General features: G+C 42.5%; 1 protein-coding gene across 8 annotated transcripts in view; it reads left to right on the forward strand.

Annotated features, from left to right (window-relative positions):
* ZNF131 (zinc finger protein 131) overlaps positions 7,155 to 18,529 on the forward strand; it is a 32,899-nt gene continuing 21,524 nt past the window's right edge. The window contains exons 1-5 of one of the 8 annotated variants that reach the window (XM_021076672.1): positions 7,163 to 7,380; positions 7,609 to 7,800; positions 8,284 to 8,422; positions 9,588 to 9,689; positions 18,252 to 18,396. In XM_021076672.1, coding sequence (XP_020932331.1) covers positions 8,299 to 8,422; positions 9,588 to 9,689; positions 18,252 to 18,396 — 371 coding nt within the window. In that variant the 5' untranslated portion in view covers positions 7,163 to 7,380; positions 7,609 to 7,800; positions 8,284 to 8,298. The other 7 variants (XM_021076674.1, XM_021076677.1, XM_021076671.1 and 4 more) reach the window with 7 other exon arrangements.

Below are 18,529 nucleotides of genomic sequence, written 5' to 3' on the forward strand. Positions count from 1 at the left end.
GCTGTATGTATGTGTCAGCATACAGCCACAGCCACAGCAACACAGGATCCAAGCAGCATCTGAAACCTACACCACAGTTCACGGCAACGCTGGATCCTTAACCTACTGAGCAACACCAGGGATCCTCATGGATGCTAGTCAGGGGCTTCATAACCCACTGAGCCATGAGGGGAACTCCCTATTTTTTTTTTAATACTGATTTTTATTTTTTCCATTGTAGCTGGTTTACAATGTTCTGTCAATTTTCTACTGTATAGCAAGGTGACCCAGTCACACATACATGTATACATTCTTGTTTCTCATATTATCATGCTCCGTCATAAGTGACTAGATATAGTTCCCAGTGCTACACAGCAGGATCTCATTGCTTATCCATTCCTAAAGCAACCTATGTTTTTTGTTTGTTTGTTTGTTTGTTTGTTTTTTGCTTTTTAGGGCCACGCCCACAGTATATGGTGGTTCCCAGGCTAGGGATCTGTTTGTTTATGGACCAAATTTAGTTGTGCTTAGCAAGAGAAATAGTGAAAAATATATCTACTGTATCTTTCTGGACATGGAAGTCTTGATTCATTCTAAAAACACTGTATAAGAATGTTACATATTTATTTGGAGTTGCTGCTGTGGCAGAATGGGATCGGCGATGGTATATATAGAGCACTGGGATGCAGGTTTGATGCCCTGCCCAGCATAGTGGGTTAAAGGGTCCAGCATTGCTGGGGCTGCAGTGTGGGCTACAGCTCTGGCTCACTTGGATCTGATCCCTGGCCCGAGAACTCCCCTCGCCCACCCAAAAAAACTATCTTGATTTCTGAATTTAAATCCAGTCTTACATCTGGCACCCCAGGTAAGTGCTTCTCTCACCTCACTCTAATGCTAGCTCTGTTTAGAAGTCATCTTAGAAGCTGGAATTACAGAAAAAAAAAAAAACCTATCCAAAATAAGATAATTAAAGTGTGAGAATGGTAAAACAAAGAGAAAACAAATGTTAACATAATAGAGTTAATCCCAAATACATTAGAATGACAATAAAAGTAATAGAGAGCAGTACTCCAGTATTAAGAAGCGAAGGAAAAGAGGAAGATTCACAGAGAGCCCAAGGAGGCTCCGATGAGTTTCATGTTTGTGATACAAATTTTAAAAAAAAGTTTTATTATAGTTGATTTACAACGTTCTGTCAATTTCTGCTGTACTGAAAAGTGACCCAAAGAATATATATATATACTTTTTCCTATATTATCTTCTATCACAAAATTTTAAAATTTAAATTTTTACATTCAAATTTAAAAATAAAAGCAGCAGCATATGGATCCTAAAGGACCCTTTAACAATAGCAACATTCAGGAGTTTCCCCCACCTCTACACCTGGATGTTCTTACATTTCATATCGTTGTTATGCCAAGATGGGACCAGAGCTGAAACAGAACACTCAAGACTTAGAAGCCAGAGTTCCTATTGCGGTGCAGTGGAAAGGAATTTGACTAGTAACCATGAGGTTGTGGGTGCGATTCCTGGCCTTCGCTCAGTGGGTTAAGGATCTGGTGTTGCCGTGCGCTGTGGTGTTGCAGACATGGCTCAGATCCTGCATTGCTGTGGCATAGGCTGGCAGGTGTAGCTCCGATTTGACCCTAGCCTGGGAACTTTCATATACCATGGCAAAAAAAAAAAAAAAAGACTTAGCAGCCACTTGAGATAACAAAGCTGAAAAGAAACATCTAGGTCTGGTGTGTCATTCATGCCCTGTTTAGCCTAGTGTCTTCTAGGGTTTTTGCTACCTGGCCATTGCCCTGCCTTCTTCTTCTCCTTTTTTTTTTTTTTTTAAGGGCTGCACCCAAGGCATATGGAGATTCCCAGGCTAGGGGTCTTAAACGGAGCTGTACCTGCCCGCCTACACCGCAGCTCACAGCAACGCAGGATCCGAGCTGCATCTGTGACCTACACCACAGCTCATGGCAACACAGGATGCTTAATCCACTGAGCAAGGTCAAGGATGGAACCTGCGTCCTCATGGATGCTAGTAAGATTCATTAACCCGCTGAGCCATGACAGGAACTCCTGCCCTGCCCTCTTTCTCAACTCCATGGGAACGGTTGAGAACTCTCCTAATTTGGAGTTTCCAAGCCAACATTAGAGTTTAACTACTATATGAATAAAGATCACCATCTACAAACTGGGAAGCAACTGAGTAACTGAGTAACTGCCTACATTCTAGGATTCTGAGTTCAACATGTTGCCTGAAGGAAGAACAAGAGGAAATAGCCCTAATAATTTTGTCAGTTTCTTATTTTTGGCATCTGTAAAATATTATGTGCCCCTCCAAAAGAATCTGGATTTGTCAAAATCCCTTTATCAGCTTGCTGTATCTGTGGGCACATTGGAGATATCCTGGATTTTTAGTTCTTTAGAGTTGAAAGTCCTCCGTTTTTTGATCCATAAATAGCTTTTTAAAAATTCTACCAGGCAGCAAATAGAATGTAAACCTTATACTGGGGCACAGCAAGAAGACTATTTAATTAAAACTTACTAAGTACCTTGTACCAATGTTAAGTGTTTTCTATTTTTATCTCATTTGCTTCCCACAATGACATGATTTTATTCTATTTTTAATATATTTTCATATACTTTTTGTTTTTCTTTTTTGGCCACCCTCTGGCATATGGAGTTCCTTGACCAGGGATCAGATCCAAGCCGTGCTTGTGACCTGGGTGGCAGCTGCAGCAATGCCAGACCCTTTAACCCACTGTGCCAGGCTGGAATTGAACCTGCGTCTCAGTGCTCCAGAGAGGCTGCTGATTCCATTGCCTCACAGTGGGAACTCTTATAGCACTATTTTTTATTTTAATTTTATTTTACATTTTGTTTGTTTGTTTGTTTAGGTCTACACCTGTGGCATACAGAAGTTCCCAGGCTAGGGGTCAAATTGGAGCTGCAGCTGCTGGCCTACACAACAACCACAGCAATGCATGATCCAAGCCGCATCTGCAACCTACACCACAGCTCACAGCAATGCCAGACCCTTAACCCCCTGAATAAGGCCAGGGATAGAACCCACATCCTCACGGATACTAGTCAGGTTCATTACCGCTGAACCACAATGGGAAGAACATTAGTTTAAAGATGAGGAAATGGAAGTTTAATGAAGTTAAACAATTTGCCCACAGTCACTCAGCTGTTAGGTTGAACCAAGATTTCAACTGAGACTATTTTTCAAACCAAACTTAAAAACAATACTTTCCCAATGTTGCCCTGAAACATACACAGGGATACAGTAGCTAGTACTACCCTTAGTTTGTCAATTCTCCTTAAGTTTGAAAACCCATTCTAACTCCAGTGAACATCTATAAACCTGGTTGTTATTAACTGACACAAAGCCTGCATCATGGAAAATTGCATTTTAACACTAATTTCATTCTTATGTCACCTATCCTCATAGTCCTTAATTACTAAATGCTTCTGGAGGAAATCAATGATGTCTAACAGACCATTATGATACAAAATTGTGGTCATCAACTTCTACCAAATTCTGTTGATGCTACTCTGATATCACTATGTCCAGGATCAATTTCAAATTTTTTCATTCTGCAGCAGGCAGCTTCTAAGATTGCTCCCAATAATCATGCCTTCTGGGATAGGCATGTCCTGTTTTACTGTGCTTTGATTTATTACACTCTGCAGATACTGTTTTGGTTTTGGTCTTTTTTTTTTTTTTTTTTTTTTTTTTTTTTAGGCATATGGAGGTTCCCAGGCTAGGGGTTGAATTGGAGCTATAGCCACTGGATCCTTAACTCACTGAGCGAGGCCAGGGATCAAAACTGCATTCTCATGGATGCTAGTCAGATTCGAGTCCACTGAGGCATGATGGGAACTCCTCAGGTTCTTAACCTACTGAGCCCTAATGGGAACTCCTGGCTTCTGTCTTGCCTGCTCTCTCTTACTTTTGTTGATGGAATCTAGCTGTCAGCCTCTATGGTGAGCCTCAAATGGAGAGAGGTGGTGTAAAGAAAACTGAAGTCCTCAGGCTAATAACCCAGGGGATAGTGAATTCTATCAACAACCACTTAAGTGATCTTAGAATCAGTTCCTGCTCCAGCTGGGCCTTGAGATGACAGCAGCCCCGGCTGATGTCTTGATTCGAAACTTGTGAGAAACCCTGAAAACCTAGCTAAGGAACATTCACATTTCTGACCCAAAAAACTGAAATGACAAGACTGTTTTAAGCCACTACATTTTGGGGCAATTTGTTACACAGCCTTAAATAACGAATACATCTCCCAATCTCAAGTTTTTCCTCCCCAACACACACATACACACACACGCACCCTTCTTCTCCTAATCTTGTCTTTTAGTAGACAACCTAGCCATCTATTTCATGGAGAAAATAGTGGTTTTCAGTTAGATGGGAATTTTCTCAACCTCTTGAAAGCAAATCTACACTCCTAAGAGCGCCCTACCTATTAGTTATTTCATTTCAATGCTAATAGAAAGATGTCCTTCTTCTTTTTTTTCTCTTTTGGCCACACCCAAGGCATGTAGAAGTCTCCTGGGCCAAGAATTAAATCTGAGCTGCAGCTGCAATGATGCAGCAGCTACGGCAACACTGGCTCCTTAACACACTGTGCCATGCCAGAGATCAAACCTGAGCTGCTGCAGAGACATCCTAAACTTGCTGCACTACAGCAGGAATTCCAAGATGTCCTTCTTCTTATCTAAGGCTGATTTGTTCACCTATTCTCTCAACTTCATCTTCTCCAGTCTCTTCCCCTTTTGCACAATTAGCCCCTTTTCCTCCTGTATTTTTATCATCTTCCTCTGCTGGATTTTCCTCTATCAGCATTTAAGTTAGTTAGGTCTCTCCCATCTCAAAACACAAAAACTAAAACTGACTTGATCCATCACTCTCTACAGGTACTCCTTTCTCTATTCTCTCACTTTCTAATGAGTTCTATCATTAAGAATCATCTCAATTTCTTTTCTTAATTATTCCTTAACCTACTTGGATATGGGTTTCCCCCACCCCGACCCGGACCATTTCTAATCATTATTTAGCTTGAGCACTTGTAGTACTACTGATTATACCCCCTCTTTTGAAACACTGACCTCATTGATGTCATGCTCCTCCAGTTTTCCCTTTCTCCAGCTACCATACTGTCCTTCCAGAGTCTTTCTTTCCCACTAAGCCCACAAACTTGATACTTCTCAGGGATAAAGTACTATACCCTCTTTCATTATGACCCTATAGGCCAAGAGTCCAAATTCAAATGCTTTAGGAAAAAGACAAGTAAAAACTGAATGATATGCACTGGGTCGAAGACACTAGAAAGTGATTGGGGGCTGTGGTGAACTGGATAGTTCAAATCCTACACAGAGATGGTAGTCTCTATCTGGCTTAATCCTATTGTTGTTCTACAGGAAAGCAGCCCTATATACTGGAATTTCCCAAATGCCTATTTATAAGTGTGATTTCCTCAGCTATGAATAATGATGATGATGATATTAAAACACCAGCAGTCCAATTAGACCTATAAGCTACCAGTCTATCATCTCTGCAGATTCTCCTAAAACAATCTCATCCATTTTCGTGGCCTCAATATCCTCTTTATGCTAAAATTTTCCAAATCTCTAAGGTTAGCTCTCTTTTCTAAGCTCCATAGATTCTTATATGAATTACTTAGACGACATCGTCTCCATTTAGCTGTCTCCTTAAAATTATCCTTCCCTGCCTCATCTCTCCCCAGTCAGTTCCTCCAGTTGTACTCCCTATTTTGGTAAATGGTACCAACAACCTACCAGCTCAAGCCAAAAATCTTGAAGCCATCCTTGACTGTTCTCTCTTATATATATAGCCATGAGGTACTTTCCAGACAATGTTGATTCTGTCTCTAGATTCTATCTAGTTTTTTCTTTATATACATGTACTTTTTTCATATTCCATCTAGTTTTCTAATCCCATTTGCCACCATGGTTTCATCTAGATTACTAACACCTTCTCAATAAGTCTTTACTCTTTGTATTTTGTCCCATTTAATCTATTTTCCATATTAGAGCTATAATTCTCTTTTTTTTTTTTGCCCCCCTTGGGGCCACACCCGCAGCATATGGAGGTTCCCAGGCTAGGGGTTGAATCGGAGCTACAGCTGCCAGCCTACACCAGAGCCTCAGCAACACAGGAACCTTGCAGCGTCTGCGACCTACACCACAGCTCAGGACAACACCAGATCCTTAACCCACTGAAAAAGGCCAGGGATGGAACCGGCAACCTCATGGTTCCTAGTCATATTCATTTCCGCTGTGTTACAACGGGAACTCCCTATAATTCTCTTCTTAAACAGAGTTCCCTTGTGGTGCAGCAGATTAAGGATCCAGTGTGGTCACTGCAGCAGCCCTGACCTAGGAATTTCCACAATACATTGAGCCAGGACAAAAAAAAGTAAAATTTACCATGTCGCTTTCCTGCTCAACCTTCAAGACTTTCCATTGTGACTATAAGAAAATCTTAACATCTTCAGCACTTTTTACAAGGCCCCTGTGGGTCTGTCTAGTAACATTCTTTCAGCTCCTGGAATGCTGTAGCCTTGGTGCCTCTTGGCTAAGAACACTCAACTTCATATTGCTTCTTATAGGTCACCAGTTTTCCTTGACTCCCAGATTATCTTGTTCTTCACATCTCATAACACTCGGTAGTCAGCACTCATGCAATTAAATGTTCAAAATGTCTCCTCCATAAACTAAGATTGGGAAGGCAGAAACTACATATGAGTTATTCACTGTTGGATTTCCCAGTCCCTTAAACAGTGCCTTAGCACAACGCCGGCTCTCAATAAATGACTAATGAAATAGTTACATTTACCCTTAATCAATACTAAATTCTTCCCTAATCCCAATCTTCCTTTTGAGAGAAAAGACTAAGCCTTGATCATATCATCTTCAAAAAGTCATTTTTTCAGAGGAATGAATGAATGACTTCAGTTACGTGAGCTGATTATGGGTCAACGGCCTCTTCAAGCGCGCAGATTGGGAAACAGAGAGCTGCAGTAATAGTACTAGGTGTAAAAATCAGAGCAGATGCAGGTCCTGAGCCTAGCAAACATGTGCTACTCGCCGAGCACTGAGAGGGCGGGCACCCGGGAGGAAGATCCTAGGCGGCCGGAACGTGCTCGCGCCCGTGGCCGCCGCAGCCGGCGCGGCGGCCACCCGGGTCTCGGAGCGAGCGCACGTGCGCCGGCCGGACCCAAGCGGAGAGAGCTCCGACACTCGCAGGAAATGGCGGGCGAGGCGTCGTTTAGGGGTAGGGAAAAGCGTGGGGCGAGTCACACCCCAAGAGGGGAGAGCAGAGAAGGAAAGGCTTTCGGGGACGGAAAGGAGAGAGGGAGGATCGTGAGCTAGGTAAGGCGGCCGGACCTAGGCCTTGGGAGGGAAGGGGGCGGGGCGGGACTGGGGGCGGTTAAGCAAAAGCACACTGGGAACCGGTTGCGAGTTTATTCTGAGGTCCGGGTTGGAAGTGTTCACACCTGGAATCAGACGTGGGCGTGGGTGGAAGGTGGGGCTCCACTCAGGACAAAGCCAGGCCCTATACCGGCTCAACCCAACCACACCCGCACTTCCTCCTTCCAGAGCTGGCGCCCTCGGCTCCGCGAGCGCCAAATCCTCTCCGTTAGCTCCGCCCTGCCACTACAAGAGGGCGGGTGGGGGCGTAGCTCAGTGGGTCGGCGCTCAGTAGGCGTCCGCGTCAGCCGGAGCACGACGCGGTGACGCAGCACGTCGACGTAAGTGACGCGCAAGCCCGGGCCGCTCCTCCTTCCCTGAGTGAGTGCCGGCCCGGTCGGGGCGGGGGAGAAGAGGGAGGGCGGGGGAGGGAGAGGCGACCCGGGAGTCGTTGTGGGCCGCGGGCCGGACCGGGTCCCGGGGCGGTGGAAGCCAGGGCCGGGCCGAAGGGCTTGGCGGGCCGTTAGAGGGCCGCGGCGGCTGTCGGGTCCCCTCCCCTGCCGGACTTGCGCGCCCCAGCGCCCGGAGCCTCCGGCGCTGTGCCCACCCCGCTCCAGCTCGCGTCTCCCGACTCCAATTAGGTCAGGCTCGGAGTCCCGCGGCCGCGGCTCCGGCGCCCTACGCGCGGCGGCCGCCCGGCTCGCCTTTCTTTCTTCACTCGTTTTCCTCTCCTCTTGCCTCACCCTCCCCCCTTCTTTTCACGTTGCTGGGTTTTGTTTTTTTGTTGTTGTTGTTTTATGCTTTAGGGGTTTTGTTCCTCAGCCCGAGCTCATGAGTGTACATTATCATGCTCCTCTTTTGTAGAGCAACCCGACGGCCATGGAGGCCGAAGAGACGATGGAATGCCTTCAGGAGTTCCCTGAACATCATAAAATGATCCTGGACCGATTGAATGAACAGCGAGAGCAGGACCGGTTTACTGACATCACCTTGATTGTCGACGGTGGGTACGGTGGTGGGCTGAGGAGCGAATTGTGGCTTCAGTTCTCATCTCCCTTTCCTCCACCCGCCTTTTTTACCCACCTTCTAAGGACTCTGTATCTAAAGTCTGCGGGGGGTGTGCACTTAAATGTCCCCTCACGGTAGACCATGCTGCAGAAGGCTGGTCACGCTTTCAACATAAACATGGCATTTTAACAACTTGCAGCCTTTTGAAGTGTTTCCCATTGCACACATTAGTGCACCATGATGGTATTGGGATAGGGAGGATGTCTCCAAATGTTCGGTTAGTGGAGTTCTGATGATAAACTGCTTTGAGAAGTCTCACAGGAGTCATTTGGGGAGTGTTGATTCTAGTTTCCCACATAGTCTTAGAGGGAAAATGTGAGAGATGACTTTGTAACACTGGTACAACGTTTTTTAACCCCCCCAAATAAAATAGTTTTTTACCAGTCTTGGGAGTTGTTGTTATAATGGAGGAATACTTAGAGTATTTTTCCTATTTACTGAAAATAGACTAAGGCAAACTTTTTTATAATAGGTTTGCTGTAGATTGAGTTTCCAAATATTAGGCATATTAAAATGTTTTCCATAGTAAACACATCCAGCTTGGTGCTTATTCTGTGGCTTTTTCTTTTCTTTTCCAGTGATGTATATAACCTTTTGGGTTGTATTGATATTAGCAATTTCAATTGAATTGCTTGAGGCTTTGACTTAAGCAGTAGGAGGTTCCTTTATTTTCTGAAATATTGTGAGGTGGCCTATGAAAAACTGACTTAAGGCCTTTGAGGTAAAGATCTGGCTTCATGTCTAATTGAGATTAAAATTTGTCAAGATAGCTGCCAGAGTATAGTTTTATAATTACATTAAGAAAGATCTATTTTAGGAGTTCCCCCTGTGGCGCAGAGGGTCAAGGATCTGGTGGTGTCTCTGTGGCAGTGCCTGTTCAAATCCCCAGCCTGGCACAGTGGGTTAAGGATCCTGCATTGCCACAGCTGTGGCATGTGTCACAGCTGCTGCTCAGATTCAGTCCCTGGCCCAGGAACTTCCATATTCCGCGGGTACGGCTGATAAAGAAAGATCTGTTTTACTTTAATTTTATATTATGTTTTCTATTTGGTTTTTGTGACAATGGATGATTTTATTTTGTTTTTCTTTTTTTCCTCTAGGACACCATTTTAAGGCCCACAAGGCTGTTTTGGCTGCTTGCAGCAAGTTCTTCTACAAATTCTTTCAGGAGTTTACTCAGGAACCTTTGGTGGAGATAGAAGGTAGATGCTTATTTTATTTTAAATATAGTATTTAGCAAACATAATTTGATGTTTTATGCAGTTAATTTAGCAAGATACCTTGGGAAACAGCCATCAGTTGTTTCCATTAGGTGACTGGACAAATTGTTCTTTTGACACCTGAGAATTCTTACTTTTAGTAACATGCTTGGTAAAATAATTTCAGGAAAAAATTATTATGTTAAATGGTATTTGTTTTCTTAAAGGAGTCTTTTTTTTTTTTTTTTAGGGCCGCACCCACAGCGTATGGAGGTTCCCAGGCGAAGGGTCGAATCAGAGTTTTAGCCACCAGCCTACACCAGAGCCACAGCTACACGGAATCCAGCCACATCTGCAACCTATACCACAGCTCATGGCAACACCAGATCCTTAACCCACTGCACGAGGCCAGGGATTCAACTTGAGTCCTCATGGATACTAGCCAGGTTCGTTAACCACTGAGCCACGATGGGAACTCCTTAAAGGAGTCTTTTTCATTGCTGAAAACCAGTAGCCATTGTCTTTTGAAAACATGTGTTAAACGTGAGTTTCCATCTTATTTCATGGGTTTGTTTCAGACTAGTGGAGATGCTGCTGCAGGCCTCTCCTTGCAACATTGCAGATGATATACACAGTGTGAAGTGGGCTGCCATAATATGGAAAAAGCTAGGAAAGATGACTTGAAGTAGCATTCAGAAGTTCTAGTGGATATAGGAGTTCCCGTCATGGCTCAGGGGATGATGTATCTGACTAGGGTCCATGAGGATGCAGGTTTGATCCCTGGCCTTGCTCAGTGGGTTAAGGGTCTGGCATTGCCGTGAGCTGTGGTATAGGTCGCAGATGCAGCTCGGATCCTGTGTTGCTGTGGCTGTGGCATAGGCCAGCAGCTACAGCTCCAATTTAACTCCTAGCCTAGGAATGTCCATATGCAGCCCTAAAAAGCAAAAAAAAAAAGTTCTAGTGGCTATAGAGGGTCTGGGATGGAAAGGGTCATCCACTAGATATTATCTTGAAATAGAAATTTTTATACCTCACTTTTTGTAATAATAGACCACCAAGTGTCAGGTGTCATACTATGTAGTTTGTGTGCATTTCCTGAGGTTCACAGCAGTCTTTTGAAGTAAGTGGTTTTATTTCCAATTTATACAACAGGGAACATGCTCCAAAAGGTTACTTGCCTAAGGTTGCCCAGCTAGCAAAGGATTCAGTTTGTGCTGTTAATTCCCATGCTTTAATTTACTGCTGCTACAGTAATTGGCCACCCCTCTCCCCCCAATCTAAAATTGTAGGAAATAAATGAGCTTTCCTACATAAATACAGAATTTTAGCTTCTTGGTCAGTGTTCTTGAGTTTTGGTTTTGTATCTCTTTCACTGTGTGTAAATTCTCTATTGAGTGAGTTGCTTAGAAACAATATTCCCTTGGAAAAATTTGGTGCCTAGGGGAGTAAAGAAAATGTAGAGTTAAGAATATTTCTCTTATTTTGATACTTCCAGCTTACCTAAATTCTAGCTGATATACCCGTAGATGGATTATCTTTTGATTGTGATGGACAGAGCACAGGCATAATGGAAATCCTCAAAGCTTACTATTAAAGTGCGAATCCAGCAGCCTAGATGGTGTTTGTTTTTATTATAAGGTAGAGTTTCATCTATTTGTTTACCTAAGGTACTAAGACCCCAGGCAAGTTATATTACCTCAATTATGTATTTTTGCCTCTTTATCTAAAAAGCAGGTTAACAGGTTTGTGCTAATGATAAATTGAAATAACATAGGCAAAGTACATCATAGTGTTTGGTGCATTGTCAAAGCCTAATAAATTGAGGCCATTTGTCAAATTTAATACTTATTATAATGTACTGTGCCAGACCCAGGAAGTGAGTTGGTGAATAAAACAGCCCTTAGAGAATTTGCAAAATTAATCATGGATAAGCAACAGGTAAAGAAAGGAGTACAAAAAGTGTTGCAGAGATTTTTATTGCAGAATGGTGTCACCAAGGAGGGAGAATGGGTAGTTTAATCTACTTTAGATAGAGGAAAGATTTCAAAGAGTCAGCTTTTGAGCAGAATCTTAGAAAGTCCAAAAAAAAAAAAGAGAGAGAAGTGGTCTGGGCTAGAATATGCCTCGCTGGTGGGGAGCGTAGAGTACTGACCTACCTGGAGAAGTAGGTACTTCTCTTCTGAAGACTGATCTATCTTGGGATTATCTCTTGTGCTTCTGCTATGCTGTGGCCATTATGGTACTGGACACACAACCTTCAGTCTTTAAAGAAAGTAAGAAAAAATGTGAAAATATTGTTTCTGTTTTTGTTATTTACCAGATTCAGGTTTAAGGAATCAGTTTGGCTCAATGTCCTCTTAGGCTCTTAACTTTTGGGTTGCTATACTCTCTGGCTAGGTTATCTGGCTGTAGAGAAAGTCCTGGGCATGGACTTGGAAAACCTGAGTTGTAGTGCCAGCTTTACTGTTTGTCAGTTGTTCAACACTGAACGTCTTAGCTTCCTTTTTTGTTTTAATATACAAAAAAGATGTCAGGTAATTTTGGACTATGTTATGGGCACTTTGAAAATCATGTTTTGACACTCTGGGTGTTAGAATCCTCTGGAGTGCTTGTTTTGCTTTTCTGTTTTTTTTGTTTGTTTGTTTTTTTGTTTTTAGCTGGCAGTCAACCTGGTTAGGTTCAGACTGAGACTGCCTCGTGTGGGCTGTGCATCCAATTCTAATTTAGTTTTCAAAACCTTTGCTGTTTTGTTCAGGTCCCAGGTGTACCCACCTGGTGGTAGTCCATAGGACAGTGTGTTCCTAAAGCCTTAGCTCTGCTGCCTCAGGTCATTTCTGCATGTGTGCAGCTTATTGGTGAGCTCAAAACTACACACACAGATTTAAAGGATCTTTGGGAGTTCCGGTTGTGGCTCAGTAACAAACTCGACTAGGATCCATAAGGACTTGGGTTCGATGCCTGGCCTCGCTCAGTGGGTTGAGGATCTGGCGTTTCTGTGAGCTGCAATGTAGGTCGCAGGTGGCTCGGATCCAGCGTTGCTGTGCTGTAGCGTACATAGGCAGGCAGCTATAGCTCCAATTCGACTCCTAGCCTGGGAACTTCCATATGCTGAAGATGTGGCCCTAAAAAGACAAAAGTCAGGGGGAAAAAAGGATTTAAACAACCCGCTCCCCCTCTTGATTTCCTCTGTATTTCACCTTCAAGGAGCTCCCTTTGCAGGTCCCCTGGCTGGAAATCTGGGGGTTTAGCCTCTCTGTGCTGTGGTATACTTCCTGCAAAGGGATCCTTTTCCTGGATAAAGTGGTGAGAGAAGAAAACAAGAATTCTCTCCATGCTCTTGAGATGAGGGTCTCTTTCCTAGTTCTAAGCCGAGGGACCTTTCTCTTAGAGTTTAGATGCCTGCTTGGTGGCAGTCAGCTACAGGTGTGCAGCATCAGAACTGGGGCTTGTTTTGATTCAGGGCTGAGAGAGTTCGGAATAAAAACCAGTCACTTTCCCTCATACATTTCTTTATCTCTTTTTCTGGTTCTGTAGCCTGAAGAGAGTTTTTCTTGGAGCTTTTTCTGTCTGCATCTGCTGCCCTGTTAGGGGAGTTGTGTTGTCTTCAATCTGGAATATGTGGAAGGAAAAATATAAAACCAGAAAACTCACTGCTGTCCTTTGAGTTTTGATTTCTCTCCAGTCTCTTTGTTGGCTACTATTTATTTTTCAGAGACCCTGTGTATTTGCTTTATGTATTCTGTCTAGGATTTTTAGATGGAGTGGAGTATGCTTTATCCATCCCAGCCAGAACTGGAACCCTTATCTCTAAAATAGCGATGGTTCTCATCCTTAACTGCACATTGGAAACATTAGGGGAGCTTTTGCAAGTACCAATAACCAGGCCTTTTCTCCAGATCAGTGAAATCAGTCTTTGAGGGTAAGATCCAAGCCTCTGTATTTAAAAGTTCTTTAGATCTTTATCATTCAGAGTGTGGTCTCAAGACCAATAATACGTAGGTATCACCAGGGAGCTTGTTAGAACTGTAGACTCTGTAGGCTCCACCGTAGACCTTCGGAGTTAGAACAGAATCCTCAGATGATTCTCGAATACAGCAGAGTTAGGGCAACACTGCCTTCAGACGTGTTGAGTGTACAGCCAGTGTTGAGAACCACTGCCTTTTAGGATTTTATAAAAGCAAATGTCTATGAAAGGAATTTAAATTGTAATATGCTATGTGAATATAAACTATCATTAGATGTGAGCTGACCAGCTTTCGCCCTGTTTTCTCAGTCCCTGGTGAAGTATGTTACCTTTGATTAGGATTACAGGTTCACCTTTGACTTAAGTCGGAATTGGCCTTGGAGTTCTCTTGTGCACAGGAGTTTAAGGATCTGGCATTGCGACTGCAGTGGCTTAGGTTGCTGCTGTGGTGAGGCTTGGATCCCTGGCACAGCAATTTCTGCAGGCTGCAGGTGTGGCCAAAAAAAAAAAAAAAAAAATTGTTGTCTTCAAAGCTAATTGCATCCCAGCTCAGCTTTGTGACTTGGATTCACACCACATAAAATCTTCAACCTTCATTCATTCCCTTGATCAGAACACAATAGCATTCTCCTAACCTGAGCTTCCAGTTTTCTAAATCTATTCTTTACTCCTCCTGAAACCACAGATTCTTAAGTACCTAGTTTCTCTCAAACAGTAAGTCTACCATGAGTCCAAAATTTTAGCCCCTACAGCCAAGCACTTGTTCATACATCTTATTGAGTAGTTTTCCACCAATTGAGGAATTCCCTAAGACTAGAAAAATTCCAGAATGCTGCCCTCTTTTGCCTGTTCCTAAGTGGAAAAATGACTCGTTAAGGTGTTTAACAATATTCTTAGAAAAATGGTATTCTGCACATGTATATTATGAAATGAGTAAGGAATTGAGAAAATGGGTGGAAATTTGAAAGTTACCAAACCTAGTCTTCATTGAGTACAGATACATTTGCAGCTGTATGTTGTCTACCAACTCTTCCCTTACCTGGGCAGGTATTATCAGTTTGGTTCCTGTTAGCTAATTAGTCAGGTCAAGTGGTTTATTCCTAGAACCGTTGTTGGACTGGCCATGTTAAAAAGAGCCTAGGGTGCTTATAAAAAAAAACAGTTCCCTGTCGCAGTTTTGATTCTGGAGATCAGGGCTCCATGCTTCAGTCTATAGGTGATTCTGATTAACCAAGATTCGAAACTAGGTCCACAAATTCTTGGAGGCCAGGTGTTTTTAAAGTTACAAATTTTTAGAAGTTTCTGAGGTAATGCGGTATTACACAGTACTCCCAGTGGGATCTGGGACAATATTGTTATAACCAAATACGCCAACATGTTAATAATAAGCAACATAGCTTATTAATATATACTCTAAGTAGAATAAAGAGTATAAGTAATCTCATGTGAGTTAAGAATTTTGCTGCCATATTAATGGGAAAACTCCTGGTTTTAAGAGATTTGGGGGATTTGGGAAATATGTGTGAGAAATTGTAGTCCTGTCGTAAATGAGACCATGGGTATTCAAACTCCTCCAAGCAGAAATATTTTCTGTCATTGTCCTATTTGAAAATCTTTGTCGTGGACTTTGGAGTCAGGCCATCTAGGTTTGATCCTAGTTTTATCACTTAATAACTATGCGACTTTGGCAAGTTATTTGTCTCTGCCTTGATTTCCTCATCTGTAAAATAAGGATTACAACAGTACCTCATAGGGTCGTTATTAAGATTAAGTGAATTTATATTTGTAAAGTGTTTAGAGTTGAGCCTGATATTGCAGGCATGTATATGTGTGTGATTAAAAAATCAAAGAATGGGAGTTCCCTGGTGGCCTAGCAGTTAAGGATTTGGCATGTCACTGCTGTGGCTCACATTTGAACCCTGATCTGGGAACTTCCCACACACCGCAGACTGAACCAAATTTTTTTTTAATTAAAAAAACCCTGCCCCCCCACCAAAAAAACCCAGGAGTTCCCATTGTGGCTCAGCCATAACCCAACTAGTATCAATGACGATGTGTGTTTGATCCCTGGCCCTGTTCAGTGGGTTAAGGATCTGGTGTTGCCCTGAGCTGTGGTGTAGGTCACAGATGAGGCTCGGATCTGGCATTGCTGTGGCTATGGCGCAGGCTGGCAGCTACAGCTCTGATTTGATCCCTAGCCAGGGAACCTCCGTATGCCTCAAGTGTGACCCTAAAAAGACAAAAAAAAAAAAAAAAAAAAAAGGTAAAAACCTCATTCTGCTTCAGAAAAATTTAAACATTGTTTTTAGGAAAGTTTTTTGTTTTTTTTTTTTTGTCTTTTTGTCTTTTGTCTTTTGTTGTTGTTGTTGTTGTTGCTATTTCTTGGGCCGCTCCCGCGGCATATGGAGGCTCCCAGGCTAGGGGCTGAATCGGAGCCGTAGCCACCGAACCGGCCTACGCCAGAGCCACAGCAACGCGGGATCCGAGTCGTGTCTGCAACCTACACCACAGCTCACGGCAACGCCGGATCGTTAACCCACTGAGCAAGGGCAGGGACCAAACCCGCAACCTCATGGTTCGTAGTCGGATTCGTTAACCACTGCGCCACGACGGGAACTCCAGGAAAGATTTTTGTTGCACATTTATAGTCAAAACCCTTAAAAAAAAGAAAAAAAGAAAACCAGCAAAATCTAGTTGTCTATTCCTCTGGCTACTCTCATGTGATAAAGAAGAACCTGAAGAAAAAATATTAGGGGACCCAAGTAAAATTAGCCTTCAGTAAATCTAGTTATTTTTAGTTTGCTTATTTGGTAGTATGTAACTTGGTCATATTGCATTATATTTTATAGTGCTTCTCAGTATTCTAATTGTTTGCAGGCATTTTGAAGATGAGTCTTCTGAGGCTTCAGAGGTTCTGATTTTGCCCCAAATCACACAGGTCATGGAGAGCCTGGACTAAAACTTAAAAGTTCTGACTTCTTAAATACTATCTTTTTTTCACACAAATACAGGGTGGTGAATATTTCAACAGTATTCTTTATAGCATGTGGAAGTTCCCCAGGCCAAGGATTGAATCCAGGTGGCAGCTGCATCTACGCCACAGCTGCAGCAGTGCCAGGTCCTTTAACCCACTGCATCTGGAGATCAATCTGTGGCTCTGCAGCAACCCAAGCCATTGTAGTTGAATTCTTAACTGAGTGTGCCACAGTGGGAACTCCTCCGCCAGTATTCTTTCTATTGTTCTGATGGACACAGGTTTATAAAGTGCATGGGAAGAACATAAAAATGTTTGTGTTTGCAGTTGTGCATGTTGTGTGCAGTTTGGTCTTGGACATTTCTTAGCATAAGTCTATAAGAACTAGTTTTCTTTTTGTTCCTGTCAATAGCTTTTCATAACCTGTACTAACAGAATAAAACAATAATGTATAGCATTGAAGAGCTCAAAGAACTAGAAGGTAATTTTGGGCCAAAACTCAAAAACACAAAAAACTTGTAAAGCAAGATTGGGGAATTCCTGTCGTCGTGCAGGGGAAACGAATCTGGCTAGGAACCATGAGGTTGCCATTTTGATCCCTGGCCTTGCTCAGTGGGTTAAGGATCCAGTGTTGCTGTGAGCTGTGGTGTAGGTCACAGATGCAGCTTGAATCTGGTGTGGCTGTGGTGTAGGCCGGCAGCTGTAGCTCTGCCGATTCGACCCCTAGCCTGGGAACCTCCATATGCCACGGGTGCGGCCCTAAAAAGACAAAAGACAAAAAAATAATAATATATAATAATAATTGAAAAAGAAAGATTGGAATCATGGAAGCTTAATTTTGAAAGTGGTGTTAGCCTTTATTCATTTTTACCTACTTTGTCTGAATTTTAGAACACATTGTGGTTAAATATTGTGAGGTGGGTATAGGGACAATCATTTCCCTCAAGTAGCTTACAGTCAAGAGTGTTCATGAATTTTAATTATCATACTATGTACAAAGTAAGCCTGAGGAACGTATTAAAGAAGGTTTCATGAAAGAGCATTAAAATTGGGCTTTCAAGGTGTAGGATTTGTCCAGAGATAGAGTGATTAAGCCTTCAGAAAGGAAGGTGTTAAGGAAGGCAGGGAAGTTCTTAGAAAGTGAAGGGTTTGTTTGAGGATCAGTATATGGTATGGGTTGATATAGTTTAAAATTTGGAAGGGAAAATAGTGGTGAGTGAAAAAATAATGTGAAGGACCTTGAAATAAAGGTAGAGTGGTACTCAACTTTATTTTCTAATAAGCTGTGGAAAGCTATTGATGCGTTTGGAGCTGAGTTGACAGAGCTGCCTGGGAAGGAAACACAGCATGTCTGATGTGTAGTTAGCCCATTCGAGTGATAGATTTTACTGTTTTCTATGAACCTTAGGAAGTCTTTGGGAAAAGTCTAAATGTGGTTTGCTAGTTAGTGCTGAAACTTGGCTACAATATTATTAGTATTGTAAATGAGAATTCTGCCAGGAAATTATCTTCTGAAATGATATGTTAATCAAGTTGCAAACACTGGGCCTTACATATGTATACAGATACTAAATGTTACAAGATCTGAATCAACATGAATATGTGCTAATACACATCTTTTTTACAGGTGTTAGTAAAATGGCCTTTCGTCATTTGATTGAATTCACATACACAGCAAAATTAATGATACAAGGAGAAGAAGAAGCCAATGATGTTTGGAAAGCAGCAGAGTTTCTACAAATGCTAGAAGCTATCAAAGCCCTTGAAGTCAGGTAAATTACTTACTTAATAAATGAGGCACAGATATAAAACTCTGTTCAGTCATGTTCACCTTGTTAGTCAAGAATTTATTGTCATGCCATAAAGAACTGATTGCCTTATTGAGGCACAGAGTTATATTCTGTC

The sequence above is a fragment of the Sus scrofa genome, chromosome 16, assembly GCF_000003025.6.
Source record: "Sus scrofa isolate TJ Tabasco breed Duroc chromosome 16, Sscrofa11.1, whole genome shotgun sequence".
Lineage (NCBI taxonomy): Eukaryota > Metazoa > Chordata > Mammalia > Artiodactyla > Suidae > Sus > Sus scrofa.